General features: G+C 39.9%; 1 protein-coding gene across 8 annotated transcripts in view; it reads left to right on the top strand.

The window, feature by feature from the left end:
• The window catches only part of CACNB2 (calcium voltage-gated channel auxiliary subunit beta 2), a 385,541-nt gene that overhangs the window by 187,595 nt on the left and 183,229 nt on the right, over nt 1–14,717 (top strand). The window contains exon 1 of one of the 8 annotated variants that reach the window (XM_015077827.3): nt 2,214–3,491. The exons of the other annotated variants lie outside the window; for them this stretch is intronic. Within the exon in view, the coding sequence (XP_014933313.1) occupies nt 3,441–3,491 (51 nt within the window). The 5' untranslated portion in view covers nt 2,214–3,440. Of the gene's footprint in view, nt 1–2,213; nt 3,492–14,717 lie in introns of those variants that run through there. 8 annotated transcript variants of the gene reach the window in all.

Consider the following 14,717-nt stretch of genomic DNA (forward strand, 5'->3'; position numbering starts at 1 on the left):
GAAGGGAACTGGAAACCAGCTAAGGCAAAAGATTGGTGCTGTGAATGCCTGCGGGAACAGCAGAAACCTCCGGTCTTTTCCTCTGAAATCTGACACTGAGCTAGCCAGTGGTCTCTGTGGGCTTCTCCTGTAGAAAATCACAGAATAACCAGGCACTTGGCCGGGTTCCCAATTCACAGTGGTCAACTTCTCTGGTCCTTGTCCTTTGCCTCTCCAATCCTCTCTCCCACTTTGAGGCAACCTGAAAGAGATCTAGGTAAGGTTTGAATTTTAGTCAGTCATCTTGGGTTATACTTTAAAGTATATACAAAGGGCGCCTTCGGCTTTCTCGGCCTCAGCACTATTGACCTGTTGGGCTGGAAAATTCTTTGTTGCGGGGGACTGGCCTGTGCAATATGGGATGTGTAGTAGCGTCCTTGGCTTCTATCCGCTGGATGCCAGTAAACCACCCACCCGTCCCAGTGTGGCAATAAAAAATGTCCCCAGACATTGCTAAATGTCCCCTCGGGGCCAAATCATCCCCAGCTGAGAACCACCCAGTTATAGGAAAGAAAACTCACATTTATCTCGCATCTCTGATCTGCCGGATGGGTACTAGATGTTTTGTGTAGTCCTGACAGTTCTCTTGTGAAGTTTTCTCCCCTTTTCATAGATTAGGAACCTGAGGGATGGCAAGGACAAGTGTTGCTGTCCGTTTTGTTTTGTTCTGGGATTTTCATTTTCTAATACTTAACAAGGAAAATGTGTTATCCAGGGAAATTATTTTATACCCAGGAAAGACAGAACATATTATTTTTAATATTTCATTCTATACTCTGTATTTTAGACATTCCCTAAATGATAAACACTTAACTTGAAAACTTGCCAAATGTACGAAGAGCCAAAAAATCACCACCCGAGTGCCCTTGCTCTTTCTTTCAACCCCCAGTTGTTTTTGCTTACCTGAAACCAACATCAGTGATTGGCATCTTTCTATTGTAAGTATCTTTTAGTGGCATTATATATTAATATGGGCTAGACTTGGGAGGCTAACAATCAAACATGTCATTGTCCGAAGCATTTTAAATTGAAAACTCATGTCCAAGTGTACTTTTTCAAACTTTTCAGAACATTTACCTGAAATAAATGTACGATGAATATGTGTCACAGGTTTTTAAATTCATCATGGAAACTGACAGGATGGTAAAACCAGTGTAAAAGATTATGGAAGCAACCTAAGTATTTACAGTCACTGAAAGGAAGATAGGGGGCTAAGATTGTTAAATTAGATACAGAACTGGTTACCTCTCTACAGGGCAATAAAACAATCATTTTGAGAGTTATCTTTTCTACAAAATGGAAATCATTAGCATTTTTACTAGACAAATTTGTTTCTGCTGGTCAAATTCATTGGCATTTTTAATAGCTTTCTAAAAGTTAATAGCTACCCTCACAAATATATAAAATATTCTAATCCAAAGTAAATAGTGCGTTAAACAAAGGTTTCTAATTTCCCTAGAAAATTAGATAATCCTTGATTGCCTGTTAGACACCTAAAACTTTTTGGGGGTCAAAAAATAATATAAGTCCATTGTAAAAAGTTTGAAAAATACTGAATTTTTTAGGAGAGGAAAAAAATCTACCCTCAAACCACTACCCAAATGCAACTCCTATAAATAGAATTCATGTTCCTTACAAGTTTTCTCTAAATATTTTTAACAGTGGAGTCATTATTATGAAAAAAAATTGGTAGGCTACTTTTTTTCTTTTGCTTATTCTCATATATCATATTTTTTTGTTATGTAATGAAAGTGTCCTATAAATATTTTAATGTCTGTATAATGATTTGGCCTTTTTGTAACATTCTTTTTGCTATTTTTTCTAATTATAAAATTATTTCTGTATTATGAATAAATAATGCACTTAGGAATTTTTCAGACTTACAAAAAATACATAGAAAATAACAGAATGGCCAATAGTGGAGGTACAACCTCATTAAAAAAAATCAAATCAAATCAAATTAAATTAAAAAAGGGGCACCTGAGTGGCTCAGTCGGTTGAGCATCCAACTTTGGCTCAGGTCATGATCTCACACTCCGTGAGTCTGAGCCCACATTGGGCTCTGCGCTGACAGCTCAGAGCCTGGAGCTTGCTTCAGATTCTGTGTCTCCCTCTGTCTCTGCCCCTTCCCCACTTGTGCTCTATCTCTCTCTAAAAATAAACAAACTTTTTTTAAAAATTAAAAAAAAAAAGTAGAATATAGGGGCACCTGGGTGGCTCAGTTGGTTGAGCATCTGACTTCTGCTTAGGTGATGATCTCATAGTTTGTGAGTTCAAGCCCCACATCAGGCTCCATGCTGATTTTAAAATGCAAAACGTATTCTTAGCTTGCAGGTTATGCAAAATGGGTAGCTGGCTGGATTTGGCCCTCAGGCCGTAGTTTGCCCATGTATGCCCTGCTTGATCCCTCGCCAAGACCTGGTGTGTTCCAGATATCTTAAATGTTTCTACTCCAATGGGTGTGAAATGGTGCATTGTGATTTTCGTTTGTATTCTTGACTCGTAGTGAAGTCAAGCATTTTTTCATGTGTGTTGGCCACTAGGATTTTCTCTTCTGTGCTTTATTTGTTGATTTTTCTTTTCCTTTTTCTTTTATATTGTGGGTCTTCCGTTTATGGGCTTTGAGGAGTTCTTTCCCTCCTCTGGATGGTAATCCTTTGTTACGTGCTTTGCCGACATGGTCTTAGGGTGCTGTGGTTATCGTTCCATTCTTTAAACTTGTCTTTTGATGAAAGGCGTTTTCAATTTAAATAAAATTAAATTTATCCCAGTGAGATTTGGCTGTGTGGAAAAAAAAACTGTAATTCTCTTGTACATGGGGAATATGAAAGGTGACCACAAAAGAAAGATCTCACTTTTCTTGTATGCGAAAGAGGAAATATTTCTTCACTGGATGTGAGTAAAAGAATGTTCTCACTTTTGGTCCAAACATTTTTCAGTCTAGTAGTTTTCTTGAATGCCAACAGCCCCGTCCAGTTGTGCAATCTGTTGTTCTATGGTAAAGAAAGTATCCTAGTGCCGCCCGTGGGCATGCATTTGACATTGATGAAATGCTGCTTTGCTTTCACAAGTTTGCAGGCTTTCCTCTCGCAAGCCAGCTGACGTAACTGGAAGTAGAAAAGGACCCTCCCACTGGCGTTGGTTAATTGACTTTGATGAGCTTGTCTGCGGTGCCTAAGTGGTTCCAGAACAGAGAGAACTGTTCTAATCTGAAGAACTTGAGAAAGTCACACTGGCTGGCCAAGGCCGCACACCTCCAGCCAGCAGGGAAAAAGAAAGCAGTGGATATGCTGGTCAGCAAAGCAAGACTTGGCCGCCTTGAGCTTTTTTCCTGAGTTCTTGCCCCGGCGAAGCACATTCTTGCTCTCTGGAGAGCCAGGCCCACTCGGAACTGGGCTGGCATGCTTGACCGACGCCTCATGCCGCCTCAGACTAAGCACATCATTCCCGGGGTAAGCATGCGGGCAGGGAGGCAGGCCAGATGCACGGTGTGGTTTTGAGCAAACGGGAATGTCTTTTGTTGCTAATGAGCTCAAGCTGCATCACATCACATCACGTTAGTCGCTTCACTTCTTAGGAGTTTTTCTTATCTTGCCAGAAATGTCATTCGCAGTGTGATTATGTAAGTGTTCAGGTGGTTTAAGCAAGTAAAACCGGAACTCTGGTTTTAAAGTGTATCTAATTGAGAACAGTTTAGCAGCTTGGGTTGGAGGGGGGGGGGGGCGGACTGGGAGAAACTGGAAGATGAAAATGCTTTTTCCAGCTGTAGACAGTCACTTGTTGCATGGCAGAGGACACTGACAGCCCAGCCACTGAGCTACATGTGTAGCTCCTGAGGCCTTTCTGCGTAAATCAAGATGATGTAGCTTCCTGCACGGCTGCCGTTTCAGATTTCCTTGCTGTTTGCCGCTTCAAAAATTTGTGAATTTAATGAAATGCAGACCCGCGAGCCTGGCGTTTAAAAATCCTTAAGCAGAGAGCTTTGCCACACAGAGGCCGGGTCTTTAGATTTGGAGTGGAACTTTTAAAGAAGAGAGCGCATTGTTATTGGAGCCCTTTGAGGGAACACGTCAAGAAAGTAATCATCGTTCTAGAACCCAACTGTAAACGATAGCCTGTGAAAACAAAAACCATAAGCTTACAAATATCTGTGTTAACAGGACACAAACATGTCACTTTGAAAGCAGTGAAATCCAGCTTGCCTAGAAACTCTTTCCAAAGTATCTGTTTTGTTTCCAGTTCCAGGCTACCCTAAATTCGTCTAATGAAGAAAGAAAATGCTTGCTAACACACACCTGTGTGTGGTAATTACTGGGCATGCATTTGACATTGCATTTGACATTGTCCCCAGGAGCTCTGGGGACAAAAGTATTAGCACGGTCAGGAAGCTGTGACATGCGTTGCTTAATCTATGTGATTTTAATGCTCTTTTATTGGGTCGCGTCTAAAATTTTCTAGGCGCACACTTGTCTTTGCCCCATTCAGTTTCGTGTGCCACAGTTGTACTTCTTTTGCCTCTGACATAGCTGCCGATATGCACACTGGTTTTCAAGGATTTCTGAGCAGTAGATACGTCACACACACACGTTTCTGAGCTTTTCAGATGCCACTGGCATTTGATTTAGAAATTAGTCAGTACCTGTTTGTCCTGAGGGACATCTGGAATCATCATCCCCATACACTTGCCTGCTTTCTAAGAATCTTATCACACACAAAATAGCTGTTCAGGTCGTTTCTGCAGAGGCATTGCCTGACGAATTAGGAAAATGTATCATCTGCCACCCGAGTGGCTAAGTACCCCAAATTGCCAAATACATGCCAGTGGTCACTTTGAATATTTTCAGCAGTGAAATTGGGCACCAAAACGTCACGGTGGTTTAATTGGGATGTCAGTCTAGATGAGTTGAAAATAGTTGAATGATTTGTCATGCAGTTAATTTCAGTTCTGTCTTGAAGGACTACGGGGACTCTGCACAGGGACGTTTTTCAATCCTTTTAGGTTACTTCGTCTCCCCAGGTCCTAGATTTTTGTTTCCTGTGACCTAATCGCTTCTCGTTTTAACTAATACCGGTGTTTGAATAGGCTGCTAAATACGCGGACTTTTGTCTTAATGGTTAAAGTTTAAAATAAGTCCTTATAAAGACCATTCTCTTTCCATTTAACCCCTTCATCCAATCATTCTCAAAATTCCCCAATAATGACAGAAACTATTCTTTCAATTGGGACAATAATATAAATGGATGGGATCCTTTATATACACATATGTATACGGATACATTTATGTGTGTATGTAAATGTGTTATGGAATAACTTTTTAGGATGCTGAATAAGCTGCATGGTCCTTATTTTTTGTTCTAATCAAGTATGGATTTCAGTTTTTATATCACTGTACTTTTTTCAAGTCACTGCAAATCCCAAATGTACAAAAACACATTTATAAACCATACAGTTAATTCTTATCTTAGATTAAAATGAAATTAATAAGTTCCTAAAGTTTGGTATAGGTAGTTACTTTTTCATTGCCGAAGGCAAAAAAAAAACTGTGAATCTGACTAGTATGTTTGTTGTCTGTATATGAATTCTGGTATTGTTGTATTGTTAAGTTTCTTAAACTTGGATATTCTTTTTTTTAAATTTTTTAGCACACATGCGCATGCGTGTGCACACACACACACACACACACACACACATGCATACTCATGGGGGAGGGGCAGAGGGAAAGAGAGAGAGAATCTTAAGCAGGCTCCACACTCAGCATGGAGCCCAACGTGAGGCTCCATCCCACAACCCTGGGATCATGACCTGAGCCAAAATCGAGAGTCAGATGCTCACCTGAGCCACCCAGGTGCCCCAAACTTGAATATTCTTAATGACTGAAATTGTGTGCACTCCCTCTATGTCCTTTCCTCCCTTCCTTCAAACCAAAACGATCTCTCGGACTTGTGCAGGGTTTTCTCTTGAGTTACCATGTTACCCACAATTTCACTTTTTTTCTGAATGTGGTTGAGAGCAAGTGTTCGGCTCCAGTCAGGCTTGACTTTAAATACAAGGCCGTTCCCTTCATAACTGTGTGATTGGCAAACTTAGGTAATTGTAAAATTAAGAAAAATTATACCTGCGTTTCGGGTATTTGTGAGAAATTTTCTTAAAAATCACAGAGCACGTAGACTGCTTAGCACAGTACCTCTAGTTACTAAGGGGACGCACATGCCTGTGTCCATTTTCTGCAGTGTCTAAAAATGCAAGAACTTAGCTCTGAGATCGCAAACCTCTCCATAGGAGAGGCCAGGGAAACTTGTGAGCAGGTTTTTATTTGCATATTGGGAGGAAAGAGATTAAAATAAATAACAGTCCTGTGACGTGGGACTCCTAATTGGATATCTGGCCCTGGGATCAGAGGGCTTCAAGAGGGCAAGTGGCAACTCTCCACAAACTAAATGCGCGCATATTTGAGTCTTTGTACCCATTCACATTTTCTAGCTTCAGGAGATTCTCCAGGTGGCCCTCACCTCCCAAATGCAAAAGCACCAGAGCTCCTGGGTGGCACTGAGCCTGAAAGAGCAGAAAAGATGATGTAGGTTAAGTATTCTAAGAAGTCTAGGAATTTTTGAATTATTATTCTTTCCTTGTCTTTTACCTGTGCATTGCTAGAGCCGTTTAGGAGGAGAAAAACAAGAAGTTGACGTGTGCCTGGGCATTCTGAGGGGAAGGAGACTTTCTCTTTCTTCCCTTCTGGGTTCTTTGGCTGGTCTCATCATGAAATTGACTTGAAACAGATGAACAGGAAAAAAAAAACAAATTTAATTTTGTGCCTACGGGAACCCATAAAAATCTGAGGCTCATGTAAATGACCAAAGCAGGCAGCTTTTATGCCTTTTAGAAAAAGAAACAATAAACTTGTGAAGAATTGACAGAACAGGGGTTTGGGCTTGAAGTAGCAAATTAGTGAAGAAATTACAAGGTTTGTTCACACAGCATTTTTGGCCTTGAATTCCCTGTCTTTGGTGGTAAGGATGCTTTCTCCTCTCCTGGCATGGAGAGGGTGCCTTCAAATAGGAGATTTATTTTCTGCCCTCAGGGGGACAAAGGAGGGTCGGAGTACCCTTCATGTACCAGCTGTTTCTTGAGTAACTTCAATTCAAAATAATAAATATGCCCAAATGGCATATCTTGGAGTGGCATATTCTGCTCTCCAGGCCTGCCTTTGAAATCTCCAAGAGGTTTCACAATTCAGAAGTTGAGTTGGTAGATCGTTCCAGTATTTTATTGAATTAGTCTCTTAGCCTTGAAAATAAGTCAGTTAAATTTTAATCGAAGTATAGATGACATACAATATTATTTAGTTTCAGGTATACAACCTGGTGATTTGACGTCTATGCACACTATGAAATGCTTGCCACAATAGGTCTGGTTACCGTCTGTCACCATACAAAGTCGTTATGATATAACTGACCGTGTTCCCTATGTTGTACATGACATCCCCATGCTTTATTTTTTTTATAACGGGAAGTTATACCATTTGGTATACGAACTGGTGTTATACCACCTATTTTGACCATTGCCCTACCCCTCTCTCCTTTAGCAACCACCAGTTTGTTCTCTGTATCCATGAATCTGTTTCTGGTTTTGTTTGTGTGTGTGTTATGTTTTCCAGATTCCACACACGAGTGAAAGCATGTGGTATTTGTCTTTTTCTGTCTGACTTATTTCACGCTGCATAATACCCTCTGGGTCCATCCGTCTTGTTGCTAACAGCAAGATTTCATTTATTATGGCTTTTTTAAATGAGTGTGTTCAGGGGCACCTGGGTGGCTCAGTCAGTTGAGTGTCTGACTTCTCTCAGGTCACGATCTCACGGTCCGTGAGTTCGAGCCCCGCATCAGGCTCTGTGCTGACAGCTCAGAGCCTGGAGCCTGTTTCAGATTCTGTGTCTCCCTCTCTCTCTGGCCCTCCCCCCGTTCATGCTCTGTCTCTCTCTGTCTCAAAAATAAAAATAAATGTTAAAAAAAAAATTTAAATGAGTGTGTTCATATGTATGTGTGTATACACACACACACACACACACACACACACACACACACACACATATATATATATACCATGTCTTTATTCATCCATCTATTGATGGACGCCTAGATGATTTCCAGATCTTGGCTATTGTAAATAATATTGCCATGAACACAGGGGATATATCTTTTTAAATTAGTATTTTCATTTTCTTTGACTAAATCATACTGAGAAGTAAAATTGCAGGATTGTATGGCATTTCTACTTGTAATTTTTTGAGGTACCTCCATACTGTTCTCCATAGTGGCTACACCAGTTTACATTCCCACCAACAGTGCATGAGGGTCTTCTTTTGTCCACGTCCTCACCAACACTTGTTATTTCTTGTCTTTTTACTACTAGCCATACTGACAGGTGGAGGTGATAACCTCATCGTGATTTTAATTTGCATTTACCTGATGATAGTGATGTTGAGCCTCTTTCCGTGTGTCCATTGACTATTTGTATGTCTGCTTAGGAAAAATACGTATTCAGGTCCTCTGCCCATTTTTATTTTTATTTTTATTTTTATTTATTTTTGAGAGAGAGAGAGACAGAGTGCGAATGGGGGAGGGGCAGAGAGAGGGAGACACAGAATCCAAAGCAGGCTCCAGGCTCTGAACTGTCAGCACAGAGCCGGACGCGGGGCTTGAACCCATGAACGGTGAGATCATGATCTGGGCCGAGGTCAGACGCCTTACCGACTGAGCCACCCAGGTGCCCTATCCTCTGCCCATTTTTAAATCAGATTGTTTGGGTGTTTTTGGTGGTGAGCTATATGGTTTTTTTGTGTTTTTTTTTAAATGTTTATTTATTTTTGAGACAGAGAGAGACAGAGCATGAACAGGGGAGGGTCAGAGAGAGGGAGACACAGAATCTGAAACAGGCTCCAGGCTCTGAGCTGTCAGCACAGAGCCTGACGCGGGACTCGAACTCACGGACCGTGAGATCATGACCTGAGCCGAAGTTGGACGCTTTACCGACTGAGCCACCCAGGCGCCCCTATATGGTTTTTTAAAAATATTTTGGTTATGAACCCCTTCTCAGATATATCATTTGCCAATATCTCTCTGTTCAGTAGGTTGCGTTTCATTTTGTTGATGGTTTCACAGTTGAGTCTTCAGTAAGAGGCATTTCTGTGGAAACAAAATAAAATGAAGGGTTAATGATTAGAGCTAATTATAAACCCAGTCAGAGTTCTGTGGGTCGTTGGTCAAGATTCCTAGATTGGACTCAAAGCATTTTCAGGTAGAATAAGGACAGGGAGTAGCAATCTGACAGATTTCCTGGTTTCAGTTTGAGTGTCTCTGGTTATCTTCCTGAGTGGCCACAACAGCAGGCATGAAGATTTTCCGGACATGAGCTGTTGTGGTCATGTCTCTGAAGTTTACATCAAGTTGTCCAGTTATAGTTTGCATGGCTTTGGAAAAAGAACAATGATTCCAAGTCAGAAGTGTGGGAGAAAATTGGACTTTTTGGAAAATTGGAAATCGGTTATTTTGGAACGTTATAGCCAGACAGTGGAGAAAACGGGAAGAATTCAGGATCTGGTTAGTTTACAGGTAGAAAACATAACCTCAGAAACAAGTAACGGGACTGGAATCTGATATCCAGAAGGGTTTATTACAGTTTTCCATTGACACAAAATTTTTCTCTGTATAGTTACCCTATTTCTCTCAGAAACAATCAAAGTAAGACTAATTTGTTTGCAAAATAAGTCTAGTCCCATTAAACTTGGCTTGGTTATTTGTATAAGTGCTGTAAAAATAGCAATTGACCGTACAGACTTTTCAAAGTTTGCTTTGCTGAAAGTTTTTACAAGGGATTTTAGATTGAACTCTTAAAAGACCTCTTGAGGCTAGGAACCCAAACCAAGGACTTACCATCAAGTCTGCCATCTGACTTTGCCTATAATACCTATAAATTTGGGTTAATTCCTCCCTTCTTGAGGTTCCCCAAATATCCACAGGTTCCTGAGCCTGCCAGAAAGTGGCCTTCCTAATTCACTTGGTAAGGCTGTCTGGAACCCATAAGCAAGGTACCAAGCTCTTGTTCCAGCAGCCATTATTGGCTGCATACAGTCAATAGCTTTTAGTTTCTTAAAGCCGTCTGGTCATATCTGATTTTATGCACGTTGTTTTTAAATATGGCTTTCTAGTCAAGGCCTTGGTAATATTCCAGTTGTGTCCTCTTACAAGGAGAAAAGATTCTTATTAAACTTATGCAAATAACTATATTGCCACAAAAATAAAAATAATCACTAAGAGTTTTCAAATTCTGGGGAAATCAGGTAGGTAGAAACAGTAACTGTTTTCTCTTTGTTCATGGGAACACTTTACCAAATTGCTGTAGGTCATAGGAAGACGATGGAGGGGGTAGAAAGAAAAGGTTTTCCTTAAATCTGGAGAAATAAAACATTAAAGAACCAGCAGTGTTTTAAACAAAAAGTCATGAAAATTGTAATCATGCTCATCGGTTTGTTCAGCCCCATGTAATTAATTCTTGTTCTGCTTGAATCCAGTTTTTCCATTAGTTCTGGAAATTTTTACCCAGGTCAGTGATATGATCTTAAAGTTAATAGAAAGCTGTATTCTAGAGTACTGGTCAGAGTCCGTTCCATGAAAGTCTCTGAAGATAAAACATATTTGCAAAAGCATCAGAGTAAAGCAATAGCTTCTGTAAATGACAAAAGAGTTAAAAATGGCCATGGTTAAAGATCTGATGAGAATTCATTATAATGCAGTTGACAAGAGAATTTGGTTGTTTCTATAATATGCATTTTAAAATAATAACTAGAATTGTGACTCATCAGAGTTTTAGGAATTTCATATCATTTCTGGAACACTTATATTAATAATTTCCATATATATATATTGTAAAGGAAGTTTAGCATCACTTCTTATTTTTTTAACTTTTTTCAATGTTTATTTATTTTTGAGAGAGACAGAGAGACGAGCACAAGTCGGGAAGGGGCAGAGAGAGATGGAGACACAGAATCCGAAGCAGGCTCCAGGCTCCGAGCTGTCAGCACGGAGCCTGATGCGGGGCTCGAACTCCCGAACCGTGAGATCATGACCTGAGCCATCCAGGTGCCCCCTTGTTTTTAACGTTTATTTATTTTGAGACAGAGAGAGAGAGAGAGAGAGAGCGCGCACACATGAAAGCAGGGGAGGGGCAGAGAGAGAGGGAGAGAGAGAATCCCAGGCAGTCTCCATGCTGTCATCCTAGAGCTGATGCAGGGCTCAATCTCATGAACTGCGAGATCATGACCTGAGCCGATATCAAGAGTTGGACTTTTGACTGAGCCACCCTGGCGCCCCAGCATCACTTTTTATTTGAGAGTGCTTCCTATCACCTCTTATTTGTTGATTTAACGTATCAAATAAGCCTAATTAGTATAACATCTCTCTTTTTATAAGGGGTGATGAAATAAATCTTTTGAGATATTCTAGGGACCCTCTAGAAAATCCCAAACTTAGTCTGAAGTCAAAAAAGACTTCATTCAGAATTTGAGTTGGGGAGGCTTGTTCAAAAATACTGAAAGGTTTTGGGGGGTGCACCTGGGTGGCTTAGTTGGTTGAGTGTCTGACGTCAGCTTAGGTCATGATCTCATGGTTTTTGAGTTCGAGCCCTGCATTGGGTTCTATGCTGTAAGTCTGGAGCCCACTTTAGATCCTCTGTCCCCCTTTTGCTGCCCTTTCCCCACTCATGCTCTCTCTCTCTCACCCTCTCTCTTTCTCTCAAAAATAATAAGCATTAAATTTTTTTTTATATTAAAAGGTTTTGGGGACTTGACTAAATAGGATTGTGATCATTATGAAATTTAAGACTTAATTAGCTATTTAACCAAAGTGACAATAAAAGATTATAAAAACAAGTATAGAAGGTTACAAAGTTGTGAGCAAAACTTAGCTCATTTAATATTGAGAAGATTCAGTTTTCCTAAGTAATCCTTTGATTAAAACAAAATGGAGATCAGGAAATTATTTTGGTAAGACACAAAATCTTTGCTTTCTAGGAAGATTACTTAAAAGGTAAATAAACATTTTTGCAAATCTCTTATTATCAGGAGCAGACCAATAGTTGAACAAAACTTTCTCTCTCTTGCAGATGAAAGAAAATTAAGATTTAGTTTTATGTAAGTACACTATTAAAGCTTATTTTTAAAACCTATATGTTAGTAACTCAACTTTAGCCAACTTGGTTACACAAGAAAAAATTCCCTCTCTCTTTTTTTCTGTCTCTCTTCCCAACTTCTATTTCCATTCAGTTTGTCCTGGTTTCCCTTTTTCTTATTCTGAAATAACCAGTTGTATTTTAGTACAAAATTATTATCTTTTCTCCTAACAAAAATGCATCTCCATCCCTGATGCTTTTTCTTGCCCCGAAACCTATCTCACTTTTCTTGCATACAGATGTGTTTCCTTTATTATTTCTACTAGTTTAATTACACTTTCTAATTACAATTCATTCTTAACTCTAAGAAACCGTAATTTCTAGTAAAAACTAAGAAGTAAGCAATTGTGAGCTATATGTTGTACCAGCATCCTTTAGATTGGCAAATTTATGAATACGTTTTTTAATTCTTAGAAACATAGGCTTCCTAATAGTTTAATTTTTCAATGTGGTGCAAGACATGTTTACTAACAGACCCAAATATCTTTAGTTCTTCTATAATAAGAAGCCAAAATTAGGTAAAAGTTAGGTTCAGTAATTAATGTTTCATTATTCTGTTTTATTTAGAAATAATCTAGGTAATACCATAAGACAGTTGTTTAGGATGAGAACTCTCTAAAAACTTTTCCCCAAATATAGACTTTTTTCCAATTCACATATCCTTCATGTGGCCATTGATCGGTAGGATCTTGTAATCTCAGTAGCAACTCAAACCAATAAGCTTTTTAATGGCTTAACCATGGGTACAACAGGTGTCCCAAAAGAGTACAAAAGGTGCAGCCCTTACAAGACCTAGAAAGTTCACTCTCAGAGTTAGCCTAAGAAAGCAAAGACCTTCATTATCACAGGGGATAACAATGGCATAGTGAAAACAGTGTCTCTTGTTTTCCATGTCTCCATTCATCGGCCTGTTAATCTGTGACACCAGGCAGGTGCTACCGGCATGGGATTTTTTTGATGAGGCCAGCTCAAACAGCAGGCTTAGAGGACCTGTGTCTGCATTGCCCCCTGTGGTTTTCCTCCTTATTACAAATGACAACAAAGAAATGAAAGAAAAGAGATGAAAGAAAGTAATGACCATTTCTGGGAGGCTAGGGATCAGTAGAAAACAAATCTTGCCCAGAGAGGAACTAGAAACCTTTCACCTTCTACTGCTAATCTAAATTTAGAAAAAGAGAGACTCACTGCTATTGATCTCAGCAGATCCTGCAGGCAGCGATCCAGGAGACTGATGGGTTAGGCATCCTTACCTTCTGCTGGCTCTTGCCAGGGGTCCCAGGATCTTGCAGCGGCCGAAGCCCTGGAACAAACAGGTGGTCAGCCAGGAGAGAACCCCACATTGGGCACCCAAACTGTAGGGGAGGAAAACATTTCCCTTTTTCCCTTCTAGGTTCTTTGGCTGGTGTAACAATCACATCGAAATAAGACAGATGAACAGGAGAAAAGCAAATTTAATTTCATACATATGAGAGCCCATAAAAATATGAGACTCAAAGAAGTGACAAAGCTGAAAACTTGTATGCCTTTTAGACCAAGAAACAACGAATTCATGAAAAAATGATGCCACAGAGAGGTTTGGGCTAGGGGCAGATTAGGGAAGAGGTGACAAGCTTTGTTTATACAACCTACTTGGCCTTGATCGCTGTCTCTGGTGTACTGGTACATCGAGGGTATCATCCCATGAGAGATTTATTTCCTGCTTTCTGGGAGGCAAAGGAAGGTCAGAGTGTTCTTCTTATACCAGCTGTCTCTTAAGTGACTTCAAAATAATCATTATTCCAAAGTGGTGTATTTTGGGGTGCCATATCTGCTGTCCTTCAATTCCCCTATATTACAAAACAAATAATGATCGAAGGTTATAGATTCCTGCATCGTTTTTCAGGTATAACCTGTATTTCAATGGAAACAAAATGTTACAAAGTCCTGGTGGCTAGTATACGTACATGAGGATGCTTTGAAGGATGACCACAGGGATGCTGGCTTTAGGACCCGGAGATGTCAGAATGTGTGATCTCACCTCGTCCCATAAAACAGCGAGTTCATAGAAAAGCTAATTTTGCACCATCCTGACAGAGAGTTGCCAAATTATCTCTGCTGTTAAAATTGAAACAAGCTTGAAAGAGAGCCTTACACATCCCACTAATTCATTAGAAGTGATTGATATTAAAAATATAAGAAATATCACAGGAAACGTGTGTGTAGGAACACTACAGTCGCATCTCTTTGGGCCAGATGTGTTCGTTCTGGCAAATTACGTCCCAGTCCTTTTTATAAGCTTACATATTTTTATGGTTGTAACTATAGTACACAGACTATTCCTAGGTGCTGCCTTTTTCCCTCGGCTGTGTTTTGAGATCACTTTTAAATCATAGCACAGTATAGCATTGTGCGAACTTACCGTGGTGTGTCGAAATAAAATGGTCATTTATTGTTGGGATTTTCGTTGATTTTACAA

The sequence above is a fragment of the Acinonyx jubatus genome, chromosome B4, assembly GCF_027475565.1.
Source record: "Acinonyx jubatus isolate Ajub_Pintada_27869175 chromosome B4, VMU_Ajub_asm_v1.0, whole genome shotgun sequence".
In the NCBI taxonomy this organism is placed as follows: domain Eukaryota; kingdom Metazoa; phylum Chordata; class Mammalia; order Carnivora; family Felidae; genus Acinonyx; species Acinonyx jubatus.